Source organism: Octopus sinensis, linkage group LG1 (assembly GCF_006345805.1).
Source record: "Octopus sinensis linkage group LG1, ASM634580v1, whole genome shotgun sequence".
Taxonomy (NCBI): domain Eukaryota; kingdom Metazoa; phylum Mollusca; class Cephalopoda; order Octopoda; family Octopodidae; genus Octopus; species Octopus sinensis.
In genome coordinates, this window is record NC_042997.1 from 11,251,233 (window position 1) to 11,273,273 (window position 22,041).

A 22,041-nucleotide genomic window follows, 5' to 3' on the forward strand; every position below is an offset into this window, starting at 1 on the left:
TTTATTTATTGGAGTTGTTTAGTTTTTATGAAGCATTGTCTAGTAAAATATCTTTTAAAGCCAAAACGATACAAGTTATAAAAAAAATCAATGTGTGTATATATATATATGTAACAAAGAAAGGCAGTTTTAAACTATTAATAAAATAGACTAAGTTCAAAATGTTTTCATAGGCGTAGGAATGGCTGTGTGGTAAGTAGCTTGCTTACCAACCACATGGTTCCAGGTTCAGTCCCATTGCGTGGCACCTTGAGCAAGTGTCTTCTACTATAGCCCTGGGCTGACCAAAGCCTTGTGAATGGATTTGGTTGACAGATACTGAAAGAAGCCCGTCATATATATGTGTATATGTATATATATATATATATATATATATGTGTGTGTGTGTGTGTGTGTGTATATATATATTTATATGTATGTGTGTGTATATTGTGTATTTGTGTTTGTCTCCCCAACATCACTTCACAACCGATGCTGGTGTGTTTAGGTCTCTGTAACTTAGCGGTTCAGCAAAAGAGACTGATAGAATAAGTACTAGGCTTAGAAAGAATAAGTCCTGGGGTTGATTTGATTCAACTAAAGGCAATGCTCAAGCATGGTCGCAGTCAAATGACTGAAACAAGTAAAAGAATAAAAAATAGTTTCAATGTCAATTTTGGGGGATGTAATTAAAATTTTCTATGACCTCCCTTGTAGTATATTTATATTGATGTTTGTTTTATTTTTCTACAGATGCATAAATTGTGTTATTAGAAAACATGGCATGAATTGAAGATTGTGTCTTCAAGAAAATATAAGAAGAAAAGAATTTTGATTACAAGTTTATATCGAATTATCATCTAAAAGGCAGAAAAAATATCATCAAAAAGACAGAAAACAAAACCTCTAAGAAAAACATGTGCAAAGAATATCAAAAAATATAAATTTTTGAGGATTTACAACTCTATCTTTCATGGAATTTCATTCATAATTTAAATAAATATTTTTAAAACCAGAAGATTTTGACAATTAAAACACTGAAATTTGTTTTAAAAAATCTACATGAAATAAAATTTTTGACAGAAAATTTCCAAAACTGATTGTGGACAAAAATCATTTACCTTTGTGTTGAAAAATCTTAAAAATTTGCTGCTGCTTAGATATCTTCTATATAAAACTTAGTGTATTTACTGTGCAACTGAAACACTACTGATGCATCTATTAGAAATTGCATTGGATTTTCCCAATATGACTTTATCATTAAGAATAGAACCATGCACAAAATAGTTGAATATTTACCTAAATTCAAATTGTCAGTTCATCTCCATCATCAGGTAACTTCTGGAAAATCCTGTCAGCAAATATTGTTACAAGAAACAGTTATCTTGTTATTCCAGTTGAGTTTTGAATCAAAGAGAAATGGTTGGAATTTAACTTCTCTCTACTTGGTCATTGCTTTTGAAAACAAGTTAGCAATAATTCCTCTGCTAAAAAATGCAGACAAGTTGCACAGTACCAGGGTATCAATTCAGTTTGTGATATTTTTCATTGCGAATAAACCAAATTCAGAGCATTTATTTTTTATATCTTATCCTGTCCATGAACTTGTAACTGACATTTCAATAAGTAGTCACAGCAACAAAATGTCCACAGATAAACATTCTTCTCTTAAATCAAGAAAATCCATCAAAAAGCATCGCTGTGAGTTCTGCAACAAAGAATTCATGAGCAGTTCTGCGTTGGTTATTCATAGACGCTCACACACCGGCTTGCGTCCTTACAAATGTCCATTCTGCAGTCGAGCATTCTCTCAAATGACTGGAATCCAGCATCATATTCGTACTCACACCGGGGAGAGGCCATACGTTTGCAACATCTGCCATTTTAAATTTTCTCGCTCAGATTCTTTAGCCAGACATATAAAGAAGCGGCATTCAAGCGTTCAAAATGGATTGGTAAAGAGAAAAAAGAAGACTTCAGAAATATCAAAGAAGCAGCTACTGCTTAGCTATTATAATAATTCCCACTCAGATCCTACTACTTCTCAGCTAACAGACTCTAGTTTTATACTCAATGGTTTTCTTGATGCACCCACAGAATTTCAGTCTTCAAATTTAGGAATTAATTCAGATGTACATATTACTGATGATTCTTCTAAAAATTCACGTCTTAAGTTTCCAGATGAAATGCATTCTCATAATAAAGTAACTGATTCTTTCATCAGAGATAAAAGATATACACATTCTAGAATACAATCTCCAAGATTGAGAACTAAATCCATGGATAAAAAATATTCGTTTTCAAATTGTAATTTACCTGAATTCAGGTATTCTGAAGCAGCACACCAAAGAATTTCAGTTCCTCAAAATGAAATATCTGAAAATTCTAGGAAAAATTATAAAAGAACTGAAGAGACATCTTTGCTGCAGTCTAAAGTGAATAAAAGATGTAATTATAACCCAAATATAAGTTATACTAATAATTTGGACAATATACACTTTAAAAATGTCAGTGATATAAGTATTTCCTCAGAACTAGAATCTAAGCTTCACAATAAACTAGATAATTACCAACATGCCAACAGAAGAAATCTTGATACAAAGAGTGGTGGTAAATATCACAAGTGTTTCTTCTGTTTCAAGTGTTTTGCGAGTAAGTCTGCATTGAACATTCATAAAAGAATTCATACTGGCATTCGTCCCTATGTCTGCAAAATGTGTGGTCGTTCATTTACCCAAAAAACTGGTTTGCGGCACCATTATAGGACTCACACACAAGAAAGACCTTACAAATGTAGCATTTGCTTCTATGCATTCGCTAGATCTGATTCTCTTTTGCGGCACACAAAACTTCGACACAAGAAGCTGAAGAAAAAAGCCCCTGTTTATAACAAGCAATTAAGAAAACCACCTGAATGCTATCCTAATTCAGAGCATTTTTTTGAAAAATCTGGTAGTTTTAAGCAAGTGGTACTTCAAAATGAAAGCAATAATTTATTTGAAAATGATCGTCTGGTTGCAAAAAATGTTAATGATCTTGACATTCATGAATATTCTATTAGAAATAATAACAATTCCAACCATGTTTCAGTTGTTGATTCCACTCTGTTACTCGATCCATTAATAACAGTTTCTGATGAAATCAATTATGGTAGGCATCACGTACAGTCTACAGACTTTAGCAACAGTAATTTGAGTTCTGGGGTAGTATTGAATATCGAGAGACCTGAAATCACTCACACAAATTCTCCTATCTACATAACTGATGATGAAGAAGAATTTGATGTCATTTCATTCCCAGAAAAAAATGAAGATGTACCTGCTGTTAAATCCTGCTTGAAGCCCTCCACCAATTCTAAAAATACCACAGGAAAATATGGGAAAAAACGAAACCTTCCTTGTAATTTCTGTCACAAGACTTTCTCTAGTTTCTCGGTGCTGAAAGTTCATAGAAGAATCCACACTGGTGTTAGACCTTATCGGTGTAAGTTTTGTGGCCGTTCCTTTACTCAACAGACTGGTCTTACCCACCATCTGCGTACTCACACTGGAGAAAAACCCTACTCTTGTGGAAACTGTAATGCCCAATTTTCCAGATCCGATTCCTTGGCTCGTCACTGGAAACAGCAGCATTTAAAACACTCTAACACAAAAGGTAATCATTTGAAACAGATAAATAGAACTAAGAAAGATCATGTTAGTTCAAGCAGCACTGATGAAAATTTAAGCATTTCAGCAAAGGATGTCAGGCTTTCTGAATCTGAAACAAATAATGTACAAGAAATAAGTGACAATACTTCAAGTTTAGATCAGGTAAATTTTGCATCAGTCGTTATAAAATCTGAAGTTTCTAACGATGAACCTGTTCCTGCTGTTATCTGTGATACTTCTTCTAAAGAGGATGCTGGCACTGCTGATAAACTGGGAACTGATGATCTCAGTCCAACATGGAAAAGTGGCAGTAGTTATAGAGATGATGGAAATTTCAGCAATATTGAAATTGAAACCTTTGAACCAGTTCGAAATGCATTTAGTCCTTCCAATGAACCAAACCTACAGTTGAAATGTTCTTCATGCAAAAAAGTGTTTAACGACAAAACTCTGTTATCTTCTCATGTGTGTGAGGTAAATACAGAATATCAATGTTTTCTTTGTGATATGAACTTTAACAATACCATATTACTGGCTGAACATATGAGTGAGCAGCATAATTTGAAACAAAACTGTAAAAGAGAAGGTGAGCTGTCACAATTTTCCTTCGAGGATGAATTTGGTTCTCTTGTAGAAATGGTAATCACCCATAATAATGACAGAGATGTTTGTCGTATTTATCTTAGTGACTTTTCTGAAAATACCCAAACCATAGAAATGAACATGGATGAGAAAATCAATCAAAACCTTTCTGATATTTGGGAATCTACAGAGAATAGAAAACTTGAAGTTACTCAAAACTCTCCAGATGATTTTGATTCTAAAGCCAACATTTTCTGCCAATCTAATTACAATGCAGGCACTATAAATAACCACAAGGACAGTTCTGAAGATATTTTGCAAATTAAACTTGAGCAGGATCAACAGGAAATATCAGATATCGTCAGCCAGAACAATAGTAGCTTTGAGTCTTTCTGCTTGACTAACCAGGAGCAAGAATTTCGCAATGTCTTTGAACCAAATACTAACCCTCTTGGTACACAGACAAATGGAATTAATTCTGAGGTTTCTAATTTTGTAGATAATAGCAGCGATGCTGGTATATCCATACCATTGTTGGATCTGAACCAGTGTAAGACAGAAGATAACGACAGCAACACTGCTCCATTAAACAAAGATTCTAAGCAAACTAGAAACAAACAGCGCCAATGTGAATTCTGTAAGAAATCATTTAATAGCAAATGGGCTTTGATTATTCACCGCAGATCCCATACTGGTGAAAAGCCATACGAATGTGGGCACTGTGGCCGTGGTTTCAGTCAGTTATCTGGTGTTCAACATCATATTCTCACACATACTGGTGAGAGACCATTCGAGTGTCAAATTTGTCATTTCAGATTCGCTCGATCTGATTCATTGGTTCGACATACCAGGTTAAAACATTCAGAATGTGCAAGAGAAAATGGTTCGAAAGAGGAGCCCAAGAAAGCTTCAACCCTCTCCAATAACCAAAGTTTAGTAAGGGACTTAAGGAATGCATATAGTACAGATATGTTAGACATGGAGACAGATATGCAAAACGATTGTACAATGATTGAACCAATGTTACAAGATAAAAACTTGATTAACTTATCAGAATATCCTTTGCTTCTTTCATCTCAAGTGAAGGAACCTGACTCAAAGAAAAATTCTGAGGATCATATTACTTTGAAAGATATCCACAAGGAAGTTGATTTCGATAAGGATATTAAAAATTGCAACATGTTAGACTTGTCTTTGCCTCCTTCGAAAGATATTTCTACCAAGCAGATAAAAACTTTTGATTGTAAATTTTGTGGGAGTCTGTTTCCAAATTCTGATGTTTTATTGCAACATCTAATGTTAAGTCATAGCAATGAAATTATTTTAAATGATATTAAAACAGATATCTTGCTAAAATCTGGGCCTGAGCAAAATAAGAATTCATCTCAAGATTCCCTTAGTATTTCTGAGTCCAAAGAAGCTTTAACATTTCAGTCTAGTAATGTTTCATCATTCCCTGAAAATTGTCTGCAAAGGGATAGCATTTTGCATCTTTTAAAAGAGTATGATCTTGGTATGGTGACAGAAGATAATTCAACTTTGAATAGAGATGAAAGCAACCCTAATTTCAATGTTGATCTCAAATATATAGAAAATGTTGAAACTATTCCTTTAGACAGGTTAGAGCAAAATGGAGATGGTCAAGAAATGGACCGAAGTCAAAATTCTTTTCAAAATATCATAGATATTACAGAAACGGACTTTGATTTGAAAGAAACAAGTGTTGATGAAATCATAGAGAAAGATCTTAGCACTAGTGAAGAAAGAAATCTCAAAGATGTAGATGTTGGCAATGTTGAAGATAATAACAACAACAATAATGATGATGATGATGATGATGATGTTATATGCATCACACCTGAGAATTTCCCTTCAAGTTTTCAGATGAATTCTTTGAAGGGTTTTGCTGAAGATTTTCATGTAACTGAAGAGAAAAGTTATGAAGCCTCTTACATATCTCTCACAGATAATGACAACATGAGTGCAAGGGAAATAACGGAACAGTCTAACCGAAGCAATTCTTGTAGGTTTTGTGGCAAAAGTTTTCCTACTCAGTCGGCATTAAAAGTGCACCAACGCACACATACCGGCCTGCGTCCATATAAGTGTCCAACCTGTGACAGAGCATTCACACAGAAAGTCGGACTCCAGCATCACGTCCGAACTCATACAGGAGAGCGGCCATATCAGTGTAAATACTGCATTCAGAAGTTTGCTCGGTCAGATTCTTTGGGTCGGCACATAAGACACAAGCATTTAAAAACAGCCAAGGATTTGAATTCTGTGAGTAACTATCAGAAAAGCCTTGTATCTCCTTTGTCCTTAGAATCAGATGCAAACCAAGAAGCAGCTAGAAAAAGGGAGATGAATGGAGGAAATTCCAATCAACTGGAATCGAATTTCATTGAGTCACCGGAACATTCTTCTAGTAAAAATCCTAATCAAACGGATTTTGTAATGATGACTCCAAATTCATTTGGAGATTTATTTGTATTGGAGCCATCAGACAACCATGTTAAGAATAATCTGAATGAATGCTTCCAAGAATACATTAGTTACTCTCGATTGAATGATGATAATCACATTGATAGGAAGACTATGTGTGACCAAATTGAAGAAAGAATGCAGAATAGTTCTTATTCTATTCCTAATACTAGCCTACTACAGTCTTCTGGTAACACACCAGGCAAGTCATCTGACACAATTGTTTTGGAAGAGATGGCAATAAATATAAGTGATTCTGAATGTAATTCACCTGAACAAAATACAACAATAAAATATGAAAATGATCTTACCTGTGATATTTGCTGCAAAGAATTCTCTAATTCACACCTGTTAATAAAGCACCTAAAAGATCATATAAATGCTAGCAAAGAAACTGCAACCAATCCAGATAAAACCATCTCTGGTCCTGTTCCTACTTGTTATCTTATAGACCTCAGTGATGAGAGCTTAGAACAAAAAACACAAAGTGAATTAGACATTGATCTAATGGAATCTGATTTACTCTCAAATATAACCAAAGAAAAATGCATGGAAAACAAGAATGTAACTGAAATACAAGAATTCAATTCAAGAACTGATCCAAAAATAGCCCCCTCTTCATTGACGAACCTGATAGATGATGATAGTCAAACCCAGATTGGTATTGAGAAAAATGCTGATAATTACCAGTTGGTTACAGAAACAGAAGACACTAACACAACAACCAGTGTTCTTTCTAATATGATTTCCCCAAATCTCCTGCCCCACCACACTAATGTGGTCTCGACGGGTACACGAGGCAATATTACTTGCAGTAAAACCAATAACAACTCTCTTTTAATCATCAAAGACGGTACTAGATTTAAACTCGGTCACAAAAGGCACATTTGTAAGTACTGCAGTAAAAGTTTTGCTAGTTCTTCCGCCCTTGTGATTCACACTCGGACACACACTGGTGAAAGGCCTTATGAATGTGATTATTGTTCACGAGCCTTCAGCCAGGTCACTGGTCTTCGTCACCATATCAGAACACATACGGGGTATAAGCCATACAGCTGTCACTTCTGTTATTACCGATTTGCAAGATCAGATTCTTTAGCCAGGCACTTAAAACTGGAACACCAAAAGAGAAACAAAGATTCCTCTTCAGGAACAGATGTCAATGCTATACAATAACAGAACTCTTTATTTTATATTTGTATATATTTATTTATTGGTATGGGGGAAATTTTGTTCCACAGTTTCATTATTTCTAGAATGCGTGTGTGTGTGTATGTGAATGTACATGCATGTGTGTATGTGCACAGATGTGTATATGAAAATGTGTGTGTGTGTGTATGAATATGTCATTATAATCATCATTTTAATATCCACTTTTCTGTGCTTTCATGGGTGAGATGAAATTTGTTGAGGCAGATTGTCTACAACTGGATGCCCTTCCTGTCACCAACTCTCACTTGTTTCCAATCAAGGTAATATTTCTCCATGGCCAGACTTGTTTTTCATGGGAGATAGGAAATATAAAGTGACACTCATTTACAGCCTCCACACAATGTCAAGACAAGGACATATACACATTCACACATATATATATATTCATTCATTGGCTAATAATCTTAGCCTGTACGACAACAACAGCTATGTTTCTTGGAATAAGAGAATTCATTCATCTGTATTTTTTTAAAGAGAAATTACCAAAAGATTGGTTATTTATCTACTAAATTGTTTATATTGAATCCCATGCAGATCATCATTAAAAAGGAAAATAATAATAACAATTATAAATCAACAAACTACCTCTGTATCTCCTTGTTGACATGGATTAAGTGGGTGAGATTAAATTTTATACATACGTTTTCCCTCTGGTGGTGAACTTGTCATTAAAGGGGAGAGAATTTCTTCTTGATTAGACAAAGTCTAACCAGCATATTTAATTTTTAATTTAAAGATTTTTTATTTCTTTTTTTCTTATACAAAATAAAAATAAAATAAAATCCTTTTATTTATCTATTCATTTTTTTAAAATCCTTCTTTGGAATTGTTGATGCAGCATAACTCGAAACACAAATTAATTAAGCTAAATTCCACATTCTATGAAGTTTCATAAAGAAAAGAGAGAATAGAAGATGGTTCATAGTTTAAAAGACATTTCCTCATTTTACTTTTTCTTCATCCTAGATTAACAGTTTAGCAGTAGAAAAAAGGGACGCTTCTATTTTTTTTCTCTTTCATGCTTCACATCATGTACAAACCTTATTAATTTGTAAATACAGTATTTTTATATCTTCCTTCATTATAGTTCCTGTGAGATCTCACACTAGAGACAAATTATACCATAAATACAAGACTACTGGAAAAACAAGAATGCTGAGTTCATGTGAGTCCTAATGAGGTGGATCTGTGATCAAAATCATTCTAGTTCTATAGTTCCCATTTATTTTATGTTCTCAAACATTGTATATCTAGGATTACATTATCTAATACTAGCAGTATTGCCCGGCGTCGCTCGGTTTTGTTTCGACCCTTTAGAATTGGATTATTTGAAAAGTAAAAATTTTGCATTATGTAGCTTGTTATTCTCTTTAAGTGAACATTTTTCTGGTTGAAATACACCGAAAAATGGCGACACAGCAGTAAAAAAATCGTAAAAAATAGGGATTTTCATAGAAAAAAAAGCACCTTTTTGATGTAAATAATTATTGGTGTTAACATGGTCCGATTTGAATTTTATCTTCTATGGAAGGAAGAGCAAGCCTTCTATCATACTCTCAATTTTGGTCAACTTGCGCCGCAAGGTCTTGGAGGAGATAGTGTTAGTTGAAGGCTACCAAACCTGCCATACACAGACAACTGCAGCTTTATATATAGAGAGATGTCCTTATTTTTGAAGAAGTAGTTTGTAATTTTAAGGAGATTTAGCTGCTGTTTCCAACAGGCCTAGCAACCACATAAAGTGTTCTCTCATAGACTCAAAAATAGGATTGCTGTTTAGCTCCAAGCCAACTTTGGTCAAGCAGACAGAATTTCAAATACTTTCTTACCATAATTGTCCCTACCCTTTTAAATATTGTGTAATTGGGCTGTATTAATCAATCGTATAATCAATTTTAAGATGGGTGTGCTATGAGGGAGTCATGGTTACTACTTCTAGCAAGGAGATTAACCAGTTAAAGTCCTCCTCATTGTTGCTGTTGCTGGCGAGCTGGCAGAAATGTTAACACGCCAGGCGAAATGCTTAGCGGTATTTCGTCTGCCGTTATGTTCTGAGTTCAAATTCCACCGAGGTCGACTTTGCCTTTCATCCTTTTGGGGTCGATAAATAAAGTACCGATTACGCAGTTGGGTTGATATAATCGATTTAATCCATTTGTCTGTCCTTGTTTGTCCCTTCTGTGTTTAGCGCCTTGTAGGTAGTAAAGAAATGGGTAGTGGTGGTGGTTGTCATTTTAACATCCACTTTTCCATACTTGCATGGGTCAGACAGAGTTTATTGAGGCAGATTTTCTACATCAAGAGGCCATTTCTGTCATTCCAACCCTTCTTTTCACTGAAGATTGGAAATGAAGGACACTGCTTATACAACAGTGACATTTATTTACTTATTTTCATGCAATGTCATGGCAAGCAGTCACAAACACACATACACATACATATACATATTGATAACAAGCTTCTTTCAGTGTCTGTCTACCAGATTCACCTATAGAGTTTTGGCTGGCCTGGGGCAATTCATCATCATCATCGTTTAACGTCCATTTTCCATGCTAGCATGGGTTGGACGGTTCAACCGGGGTGTGGGAAGCCAGGAGGCTGCACCAGACTCCAGTCTGATCTGGCAGTGTTTCTACAGCTGGATGTCCTTCCTAACGCCAACCACTTCGTGAATATAGTGGATGCTTTTTATGTGCCACCGGCACAGGGACCACAGGAGGCTGGCAAACGGCCACGATTGGTCGGTGCTTTTTACGTATCACCGACACGGACGCCAGTCAGGCGGCACTGGCATCAGCCACATTCGGATGGTGCTTTTTACGTGCCACCAGCACAGGTATCATAACTACAATTTCCATTTGATTTTTATTTTGATGTTGATGTACTTGACTCAATAGGTCTCCTCAAGCACAGCGGGTCACTCTACAATCCAAGGTTTGCACAGCAGGCCATCCTGCAAGCTATGAACTCACTTCATTTGTCGGGTCTTCGCAGTCACAGCATATCGCAGAGGTCTCGGTCTTTCATCATTTCCTCTGTGAGGCCCAATGTTCGAAGGTCATACTTCACCATCTCATCCCATGTCTTCCTGGGTAACATTTGCCCAAGGTGCCACGCAGTGGGATTGAATCTAAAACAATGTGGTTCTTACCACACAGTCATGCCTGCATTCTAAATTCAAATTCTTCTCGAGTGTCAGTGACCAGGGTTACTCACCTGACTACAAGAGCAACTTCTCAGGTACATCATTTCTCTCTTTTACTTGTTTTAGTCATTTGACTGCAATCATGCTGGAGCACCACCATTAGTCGAATAAATCAACCGCAGGGCTTATTCTTTGTAAGCCTAATACTTATTCTATCGGTCTCTTTTTGCCGAACCGCTAAATGATGGGGACGTAAACACACCAACATTGGTTGTCAAGTGATAGTGAGAGGGATAAACACAGACACAAACAACAAACACATACATACCTATATATATATATATGACAGGCTTTTTTCAGTTTCTGTCTACCAAATCCACTCACAAGGCTTTGGTTGGCCTGAGTCTATAGTAGAAGACACTTGCCCAAGTTACCACGCTGTGGGACTGAACCCGGAACCATGTGGTTGGGAAGCAAGCTTCTTACCACACAGCCACTCCTGCTGAACTTCCTCTGTTGAACTTCTTTTTATTATAGCTCCTTTCTTCAAACAGCTGCTCCCTAGAACTCATTACCATTTTCATGTTTTCCTTTAACCTTTCTGTCAGTCGATGTCTTTTGAATTTATTGGCCCCTTTTTCTTCTTTGTAGTCCCTTATGCTACAGTGGCCTCAAATGTTGTTTGGGGCAAAATCATATAAAAATAAAATAAAATACAGAGTAAACTAACTGTGCCATTTTGTGCCAACTTGAAGCTCATCAAATTTGTCTGTGGAAGATTGTTGTCAGCCCTGATCTAACAGATTTATGGTCAAAAATAATCAGCCATGATAATCTGGTTTTTATAGCAGTGTGTAAAACTATGTTATTTAATATGTTCTTTCTTTATTCATGATGGCAAAGAGTAATTTGAGGTAGATTTGTCTGCTATTTCTATGAGATCAAGCAACTACATACAGGCTCCATTGTTGCCCTGTTATTGTGGTGTAAGTCTGCTTTTATGCAGCCGTCTTGTGGCATACAGGTAGTCAGCCAAATGATAAAACATGAGCCACAGATCAATCTTTCCTGTTATACTAGCTGAGGGCCATGCTGCACTCTGACACACAGTGTGGTGGTGGACATCTTCTCTTTTACATTATTTACATTTGACGGATATTTGTCCTCATCTTGTTTGTCGCTAACATAACGTTTCAGCTGATAAACCCTCCAGCCTTCATCATCAGGTGTCTTGGAGAAATTTTGAACCTGAGTTCTCATTCCTAAGGTATTTTTTGATGTTATTATTGTTATTTTTATTATTATTATTATTATCATTATTTAGGTCACTGCCTGGAATTGAACTCAGAATCTTGGTGTTAGTAGCCCACGCTCTTAACCACTATGCCATATGCCCATGGGATTATAAGCTATGATAATAATAGGGATTCAAAGGAATATGCAAGCAGAGCCATTAAATATAAGCAAGAAAGTCCAGCTGATACATTAGTAGAGGGCCCACCACATACACTTGTGTATACATGGTGGGCCCTCCTAAAAAAAATAGCCTCCTTGAATTACAAGTAGAGTTCCCTAACTGGGTTCAACAATAGACTGAGCTTTGCCCATGATCTTTACTGACAGTCTGAGACTGTTGGGATTGATGCTATTCACATCCTGCTTTAATCTGTTACAACTCAATGGCTCCTGGAAAACCATCTTCAGGGGAAAAATTCTGAAAAAAATTGACCTTCTTGAATAAAAGGACTGGATATAAAGGTTAATGTGGGACCTGGAAAGAAGGTTACAATAAGGGTAATGAGAGAAAGAATGACAAATGAATTGGGAGTACCTGAATTGAAGTGGCACATGATCAACCAACTCTGAGGAGCAGAAGCCACAGGCATAAAGGTAGAAAAGGCAGAGAGGAGACAACATGCATGTAAACATAACAAATACACTAATCAGTTGGGTTGCCTTGTTTTCAATGCTGTCAGGATATCTGTGTAGCAGCATTGTTCTAGATGTGAGATCAATACTTAATTTAAGCATTGTAGAGGGCTAGTTGTTATTAAGAGATTAACTATTTCCTGGCTCCAAAGCGGAAGAACAGTTTTTGTTATGGATATGTATTCATCAGGTGATATCGTTAGTAATATTGAGGCCTAGCATTTGAAGTTATTGTGAGGGTTCTTATTGGATGTTGTCCATGGTTAACGCAAGGTGAGTCACAATGATTATCTTTTGAGATATACATTTTTTTTGTTTTTTTCTTTGAGGAGACAAAATTGAAACAACCCCATTGAAGGATGTTTTTGAGGTCTTTGTTCATGAAGTTAATGCAGATTGTCATTTGAATGCAGTTGTTAGGTAGTAATGAAGGGCCCACCACATATGCTTATGTATGCATGGTAGGCCCTCCTAAAAAAAAAAAGCCTCTTTGAATTATAAGTAGAGTTCACTAACTGGAGTTCAACAATAGTCTTGTTCTATCTTGTAAAATTTCTTTTAGATGCCCCACAAGCATAAAATTTTGAAGAGATAATAATAAATGCATCAACGACCTAGTAATTCCACTTCTCTTATTGCTACTTAACTATTAATAAACCATTGAAAGGAAGGTCAATACTCATCACTTTGGAAACCATGGTAATTAGGTGCAATTAATTCCACAGATCTTTGAGAATAGAGAATGAAAACACCTCCATACACTATAAAAAATTAAACTTTCCAATATTAGTTAAACAATTTTCTTTTTTGATGTTTTTTTTTTTGCAATTCCTCTAACCCGAAGAATAAACAGAATGTTAAAGAATTCTTGCTACTCCAACAACATTAAAATGAGTTAAAATGACTTGAAATGTTCAGGAAATATATGTAGATAAGTTTCCATCCCTTCCGCTACTAAAAAAAAAAATGAAATTCAAAGCAAAATTATTAGAAGAAAATTCAAAAATTTCTTCTCTGTTCATACACAAACTAGTACAAGTCAGTCTTGCAAACATGTATAAAGGAAAGACCAAACATATTCTGTATGTGTGTGTGTGTGAAGGTCTATATCAAAAGCATATGCAATCACAAATACACAAGGCCCCTATATACATAACCCTATTTTATTTTAATAATTAATAGACCATCATCTCATTACACATGCAAGCATGCAAAATTTCTTACACTGACCTTTATGCATTTATATAAACCATACCAAAACAGGCGCAGAAGTCTGGTGTAGTCTTCTATCTCGCCAAGTCCTATCAAACTGTCCAACCAATGCCAGCATGGAAGGTCGACATTAAATGATGATGATGATGATGCACATACACATATATGTGTGTGTGTGTGTATATATATATATATATATATATATATATATATATATATAATATATATATATATATATATATATATATACATATATGCATTTCGGAGTGGTTGGCGTTAGGAAAGGCATCCAGCTGTAGAAACTCTGCCAGATCAAGATTGAAGCCTGGTGCAGCCATCTGGTTCGCCAGCCCTCAGTCATTCGTCCAACCCATGCTAGCATAGAAAGCGGACGTTAAACGATGATGATGATGCATTTCTATTTATAAATATCCTAGAATATCACATTGCTATGGCCTTGTTATCTTATTATATATATATATATAATATATATATATATATATATTATATATATATATATAGAGAGAGAGAGAGAGAGAAATACAGGTATATCAAATGTCATACAACATATTCATGATTTATTTGATTTGATTTATTACAATTTTATCTCCACCTCTAGAGGTTGTCATAATTACCAAATGACAATTAAGACCAGCTGCACACATGAAGGGAGAAATAATCTCAAGCTTCAAGAATTCTTTGAAGGTGACATGCCACTATGAAAAGAGGCTTTTGTCCAGAGATAAGTGGGGGGGGGGCAGTTGTGGACACATTTCTACCTCAATAGGTATCATCAGCAGAACACTTGTCCAACCTCAGGGCTATTAGAGATACCTTATCTCCAATAGTCATGAGGCATAGCTTTATACCATAAAAGAATACATAGGTGTGTGAGAAAGTGCCAATCCCTAGCAGTTGAGGGAACCCGTGGAAGAGGTAGACCCAGGAAAACCTGGGACGAGGTGGTGAAGCACGACCTTTGAACTTTAGGCCTCACTGAGGAAATGACCAGCGACCGAGACCTTTGGAAATATGCTGTACGTGAGAAGACCAGGCAGGACAAGTGAGCCCAGCCCACTTATGAATGCCTTTCCTCCCTTGGACACAAAGACCTGTTGAGGCAAGCGAAGTTGATATAGAACCTCATCCGACGACAGGCACCCATGCCAACCCCCTTTGCTTGCGAAGACATGTTAGAGCAAGCGAAATCGAAATCGAATTGAACCAGCTAGGATCCCTGGTCTGGTGGTACGTAAAAAGCACTATCTGACTCATGGCCGATGCCAGCACCGCCTCGACTGGCTTCCGTGCCGGTGGCACATAAAATACACCAATCCGACCGTGGCCGTTGCCAGCCTCGCCTGGCACCTGTGCAGGTGGCATGTAAAAAGCACCCACTACACTCACGGAGTGGTTGGCGTTAGGAAGGGCATCCAGCTGTAGAAACATTGCCAGATAAGACTGCAGCCTGGTGCAGCCTTCTGGCTTCCCAGATCCCCGGTCGAACCGTCCAACCCATGCTAGCATGGAGAACGGACGTTAAACGATGATGATGATGATGATGATGGTCCAGGTAATCTGCATAATTGAAACAAAAATGAGCTGAGAGGTCAGTGGCTTGTATTTGAACAACATTCACAAATACAGGTATATCAAATACCATACAACATAAATTTTTAATTTATTGAATTTATCTCCACTTCTAGAAGTGTTGTAATTTCCACACACGCACACATGGATACACACACACACAAATTAAGGGTGTGTAGCATTTTGATTGTAGGATGTCTAAATCTTGCAAGCTGATCAGGTACGCGGTATCTGTTGCCCTTCATCCTTTCGGGGTCGATAAATTAAGTACCAGTTACGCACTGGGGTCGATATAATCGACTTAATCCGTTTGTCTGTCCTTGTTTGTCCCCGCTGTGTTTAGCCCCTTGTGGGCAGTAAAGAAATATGTATCTGAATGGACAAACGAACTAATCCTTGAAAAAATTTTTTAAAGAAGTAACATTTTATTTTTTGTAAAATTCAAAATTGCGATGCCTGTTCATTAGGGGTATATCAGCAAAGAATATACACACAAAAAGAAATATATATAAATACATGAATATATTACATAATAGTAATTCTATACAACGTGTACAAAAAGAGTATTTAATACTAAGTTGTGTGTGTTTGTGTGTGTGTGAATATACGTGTAGTTTTTCTAACAATTGATCAAATAAAACGGTGAGAAAACAGTCAGAAGTGATTAGTAATCAGAACTCGGCCGATTACGTCATGTTTCGTTCAAGTGAATACATATATATATTCGTTGAAGGGCAAGTGTTTTAATTCTCGCAGTTGAAATACCGTTATACTTGAAAGAACTTTTGTTTTAACGTGTCTAGGCTACAAATTCGTACCGCACTGGTTCTAGTAGAGTAGGTTTATTTTTAGCAATTGATACAAAGTGTCTTTTGACAGGACCTGCAGGCTGTCTCTTTAAACAAACGCGGACTCCTTTAGCTTTTGCTTCAGCTTTCAGTTTGCTACATTCGACAATTCTCTTACGGAAATCTTCTTGACACTTGGATGGTTTCACGTGTTCGATCCTCAGATTGATCCTCTTTGGGATGATGCGATGCTTCACTCGTTTATTGATGATCACCCCAACGGCGTGTTGTGTTACGTTGAAGACACGTCCCGTACGACCGTGGTAGGATTTATGCGGCATACCTTTTTGCACACCTCCGTCACCTTTAACATCGACCAAGTCGCCACGTTTGTAAACTTTCATGTAAGTGGACAGCGGAAGGACTCCGTGACGCCTGAATGCCCTGGCGAACATATGCCGGGTACCCCGGCGATAACCTTTTGTGTTTGTCATTTTGAATTAAGGGAAGCTGAAAAATAAGTAAATAAATAATTAGAAAATAAAAATAAAGTGTATAAATAAATTGAAAGACAACAAAAATCAAATAACTGGAACCGAAATAATAAGGTTAGAATGTGTGTAAAAGAATGACTAGAGAGAGAAATAGTGTGTGTGTGTGTGTGTGAATGTTCGTGTATAGGTGTAAGAGTGTTGCAGCTGAAAAATATTTTGTGGAGGGATATTGTGTTATATAGTAGGATCCGAGGAAACCTATCGGTTGTATGTGCGACAGAGCAAACGTCTAATTAAAAGTATATATGTTTGAGAAAAATAGGCAGAGTGTGCTAATTATTTAAATCGAATAGTTTGAGGAGTCAGTGACCGAAAGGATAATTGATAATGTTGATAGTTTCGATGCAGTACTGTACTGATCTGTGCCAGGCCTACTATCCCCGCTCAACCATCTGAAAAGCAGAGCTGGTAAAAAGGAAAAAAATAAACTATTATGTAATGTAAAATATTCATTTTGCGGGTTAGCAAAATCAGTTGAGTGGAGGACAATGAACTGTAGCATTTAATTACCGTGCTTAGTTCAAATCCCGCCGATCTGAGATTGATAAAATTCGGTACCAGTCAAGCACTGAAAACGATTTCATATTCATATAAAGTATCCGAGATGTACACGGAACACTAGAGGATTCCTTCACCCCACTCTATCTCTTTACCCCTTGCTCCTAGATGGGAATGAAAGAATGGACCAGTTATTACTACTATAGAACGATAAAGGTTATATACGATGAAAAACAAAACACCGAGTGAATTGTTTAATAAAATTGAATTGATAAAAACAATAAATTGATTACCTATGTCAACAAACGTCGGCTACCACAGCAAAGAAATGGAAAAGTGAAACAAGAGAAGTGTACTGCGCATGCACCAATAAGAATAATCGATATCAGAGATGAAAAAAAAAGGTGGGGGGGGGCGTACAATACAGGATATGAGTATTGATTAGGCTGGAATTTTCGTTGTTGTTTTAGGTAGATAATCCTGCGGATAGAGAAAGAGTGATCAGTAGCTTATTGCAAATAAACGTGTATACAAATTAGGACTCAGCTAAATCGGTCAAGCTAATTTCTATTCATTGCATGTGCTGACTAATCTATATATATAAAACTGTAGTTGTGTGAGTGTCTGTCCCCTTCGATTTAGATTCCTAACTACTCCCACATTTTGCGGTGCAGTTTAACCAAATTCGGGTATCTTATAGTCGCGATTCATATCAAGCCCGTCTGAGTATTAGCGCGCGTCTACGATGAGTCTACGATTTTAAAAATAATTTAACATCATTTTTTATTCCATTTTAATGCATAATTTTTCGTGTGTCGATGGCGGCGGAGTTGGCGTCCATGGTCACACCTGCACCTGTTTGCTTCTCCCCTTTCTTCCCTCCCTCGTGAAGCTGTGGGGAAGGGAGTGTAAGGAAATCAACGTCGTAAAGCGTTGTCAAGGAGACCAGCGTTCTTTTAGAACAACGACTTCATGGCTTGAAGACACCAAAACAGAAATGGCTAAGAAAGCCCGAATTGGCATCTATAAGGGAAGTAACTCTCTAAAAATGCTTATATAGTTATTTCCCTTACAAACCCGAGCAACGCCGGGCGATACTGCTAGTCACCTATAAAGAAACATACGACATAGTGTAATACACAAACTGAGCCCATTTTTTCTATCCGTGGAAGGATGAAGCTTGCCATGTAACCGTTTTGCTCACTTTCCAAAGTGAAGCTAAAATTGTATGCTTATTACAAAAAGTAAGCTCCGGAAAGCTCGAGCCCCCATAACGGAGTACTGCGCTCACTTTTAGGACGACACACAAACATCGTGGACCGTATCTGAGGACGAGTCATACAAATGATGGGCTTTAAATTACAAACACGCTTTAACCTCTAGCCATGTCATTTTTTTCGGTACTATAATGATTTTTGTTCCTCAGAGCTGGTTGTATTCCATTCAGGTACCGTTAATACAACCCCCACTCCAGGCCTTGCGCTAACCACCACGTCCAATCCTTCATTCCCAGAACACTGGGCCGTTGAAATCTTCTCTATGCTCATGTCTTTTCCGCAGGTGTTGACCAGCAACCACTTAAACGGAACATTAACTGTATCGAGTCCACTGGTCTCGGAGAACATGTTAAAGTTTTTGACACTGTCCCTTCCTTCAGATTTAATAAGAAAAAACAAATGCATTACATTTCAAATTATCTAATGAATGCCAAGTAGGGTACAATGAATCGATGAATGAATAAATCTATCTATATATGTATGTATGTTATGTATCTATCTATCCGTGTGTCTGTCGATATCTGTCTATCTATCTATCTATCTATCTATCTATCTATCTATCTATCTATCTATCTATCTATCTATCTATCTATCTATCTATCTATCTATCTATCTATCTATATATATATACATATATATATAAAACTGAAATATATATATATATATATATATAAACACATACAAACACACACACACATATATATATATATATATATATATATAGCTGTCTAAGTATCTCGTTTGATAAGATCGGTTGAAATGGTTCTATAATACTGCATGCTTTGATATATATTATATGATACTAATATTAAAAGAGTGCATATATACATATATATACATACATACACACACACACACACCACACACACACACACATACATACATACATATATATATATATATATATATATATATATATATATATATATATATATATATATATATATATATATATATAGGCGCAGGAGTGGCTGTGTGGTAAGTAGCTTGCTTACCAACCACATGGTTCTGGGTTCTTCTACTATAGCCTCGGGCCGACCAAAGCCTTGTGAGTGGATTTGGTAACAGAAACTGATAGAAGCCCGTCGTATATATGTATATATATATATATAATATATATATATATATATATATATATAATATATATATATATATATGCGTGTGTGTTTGTCCCCTTAGCATTGCTTGACAACCGATGCTGGTGTGTTTATGTCCCCGTCACTTAGCGGTTCAGCAAAAGAGGCTTACAAAGAATAAGTCCCAGGGTCGAGTTGCTCGATTAAAGGCGGTGCTCCAGCATGGCCGCAGTCAAATGACTGAAACAAGTAAAAGAGTATATATATATATATATATATATATATATATATATATATATATTTATACACACATATATATATGAGAGAGAGACAGAGACAGACAAGTGTGTGGGAATGTGTATGTATGTGTGTAATAGAGAGAGAGAGATAGGAGGAAGAGGAGGATACGCGTACACGCTGTGGTGGGAAGAGAATACAGACCGATAGTGCAGAAAGCAAGTGGTTATAGATTATTGCGCATCGCCCTGTATAGATGAAAATCGATATTTAAGTAGCTGCCTACAATCAGATGTCTCAATGACCTTCATGTTTTGATGAAGTAACTTGCTGCGTACAAAATATAAGGTTGTCTCGACTCGGACGACCGACCGACCGACCAACTTTTGGATGTGATTTTAATTTTGTTTGAAGAGATGACAGAGGATAACGCATCAACTAAAAACAAAATTTATTATTTTAGTAGAGAGAAAGAAATCAGGAAGAATAATTAGAAAGACGAATGAGCAAAAGAAGAGAAGAAAACTAAAAATTTTAAACGAAAATTATAGATTTCGTAAACAGCAATGTTTGTATTTTGGCAAGTATTTTAATCTATTTTATCCGTCTTTCCAATTTACCTTTACCGTTTCCAACCTATTTTTTTTTTTATAGTTGCTGGTAGGATGTTGTTATTGCTTAATCCCCCAAGTAAATGCTTTTTAAGCAAATCTTTTAACTGAATACATTCCAACCTGTCTACCTAGGGCTGCACAATTTTAAGATCAAAATGATTGTAAGAGGTGTTTGAGGGAGATTTGACTGCTATTTCTTGCATATCGAATAGGCGACCACAGTTTTTTTTTTTAATTAGAATTCTGGTTTTTACTCCCTCTTTGTAAATGTGATGAAATGAGTAATTTAATAATTTATAATAATAATAATAAATAATAATAATAATGAAATTATAGTATACAGTGCTCAGGTGCACCACAACATTTAATTAGAAACAATTATTTGCAAAGAAAACAATATATTTATTCATTATTCTTAATAATTATTCCTAAGCGAAGTGCCATGACCACATTTTTGGTGGAGTTTAGCAGATTAAATCGAACCCGTACATGACTTGTATTTATTTTATCGCCTCCAGAAGCGACGTAATACAAGATTAACTACATGGAATTCGAACTCACAATGTAAAAAGTATGAAACTAAACACTGCAGCTATTTTCTACGATGTTCTATCGATTTTGCCAATCTTCGTCCTGTTTCAATAATAGTTTCGAAAATTTAATATTGGTTTCAAATTTTGGCACAAGGCCAGCAATTATGAAATAAGTTGATTACATCGATCCCCAGGACTCGGCTGGTACTATTTCATCGAACCCGAAAGGTGGAAAGGCAAAGTCAACTTAGGCGGAATTTGAACTCATAACATAAAGACAGAAGAAATGCACGTATTGGTTTCCAGCGTACTGTTTTTTATAATAATATTGTTCATTCTCGAACATAGGGGTATGCAATAAATAAAACATTTTACAAACATTAAGTAATAATTCGGACTTCAGAGAAATTGGAGTGATTGAAGAAGCCTCTACGCTGTTGCTTTATCAGCTAGAAATAGCATTGGAATCGCCCTATTGTTTTTAAAAAAGCAGAAAGGGCACAATTGTATATTGACCTAGGGGCAGTGTAGGCAAGAAAAGAGAAAGGGGAAAAAAGAATAAGAAAGACGAGATGGCTATAACAGGAATGCGTTTGCTAATTGACTTGCTTAACCAGAGTTGATCTAATGATGAACAATAACTAGCTCAAATTGATAGTACAAATTACTAAAGATAACATA

The 22,041-nt window shown here is 36.2% G+C and overlaps 2 protein-coding genes across 4 annotated transcripts in view; one reads left to right on the plus strand and one right to left on the minus strand.

Moving 5' to 3' along the window:
- Positions 1–17,243, plus strand: part of LOC115211222 (zinc finger protein 236-like) — a 29,775-nt gene extending 12,532 nt beyond the window's left edge. For 2 of the 3 annotated variants that reach the window (XM_029780100.2, XM_036509018.1), the window contains exon 2: positions 733–8,696. In XM_029780100.2, coding sequence (XP_029635960.1) covers positions 1,254–7,871 — 6,618 coding nt within the window. In that variant the 5' untranslated portion in view covers positions 733–1,253 and the 3' untranslated portion in view covers positions 7,872–8,696. Of the gene's footprint in view, positions 1–732; positions 8,697–17,213 lie in introns of those variants that run through there. The other variant, XR_005001909.1, reaches the window with a different exon arrangement.
- Positions 16,406–18,043, minus strand: LOC115215447 (60S ribosomal protein L21-like). The gene is made up of 2 exons (XM_029784613.2): positions 17,917–18,043; positions 16,406–17,081 (listed from the first exon to the last, which is right to left on the minus strand). The coding sequence occupies exon 2, from the start codon at positions 17,063–17,065 to the stop codon at positions 16,583–16,585; it is 483 nt and encodes a 160-aa protein (XP_029640473.1). The 5' UTR covers positions 17,066–17,081; positions 17,917–18,043; the 3' UTR covers positions 16,406–16,582.
- Between the last annotated feature and the right edge of the window lie 3,998 nt (positions 18,044–22,041).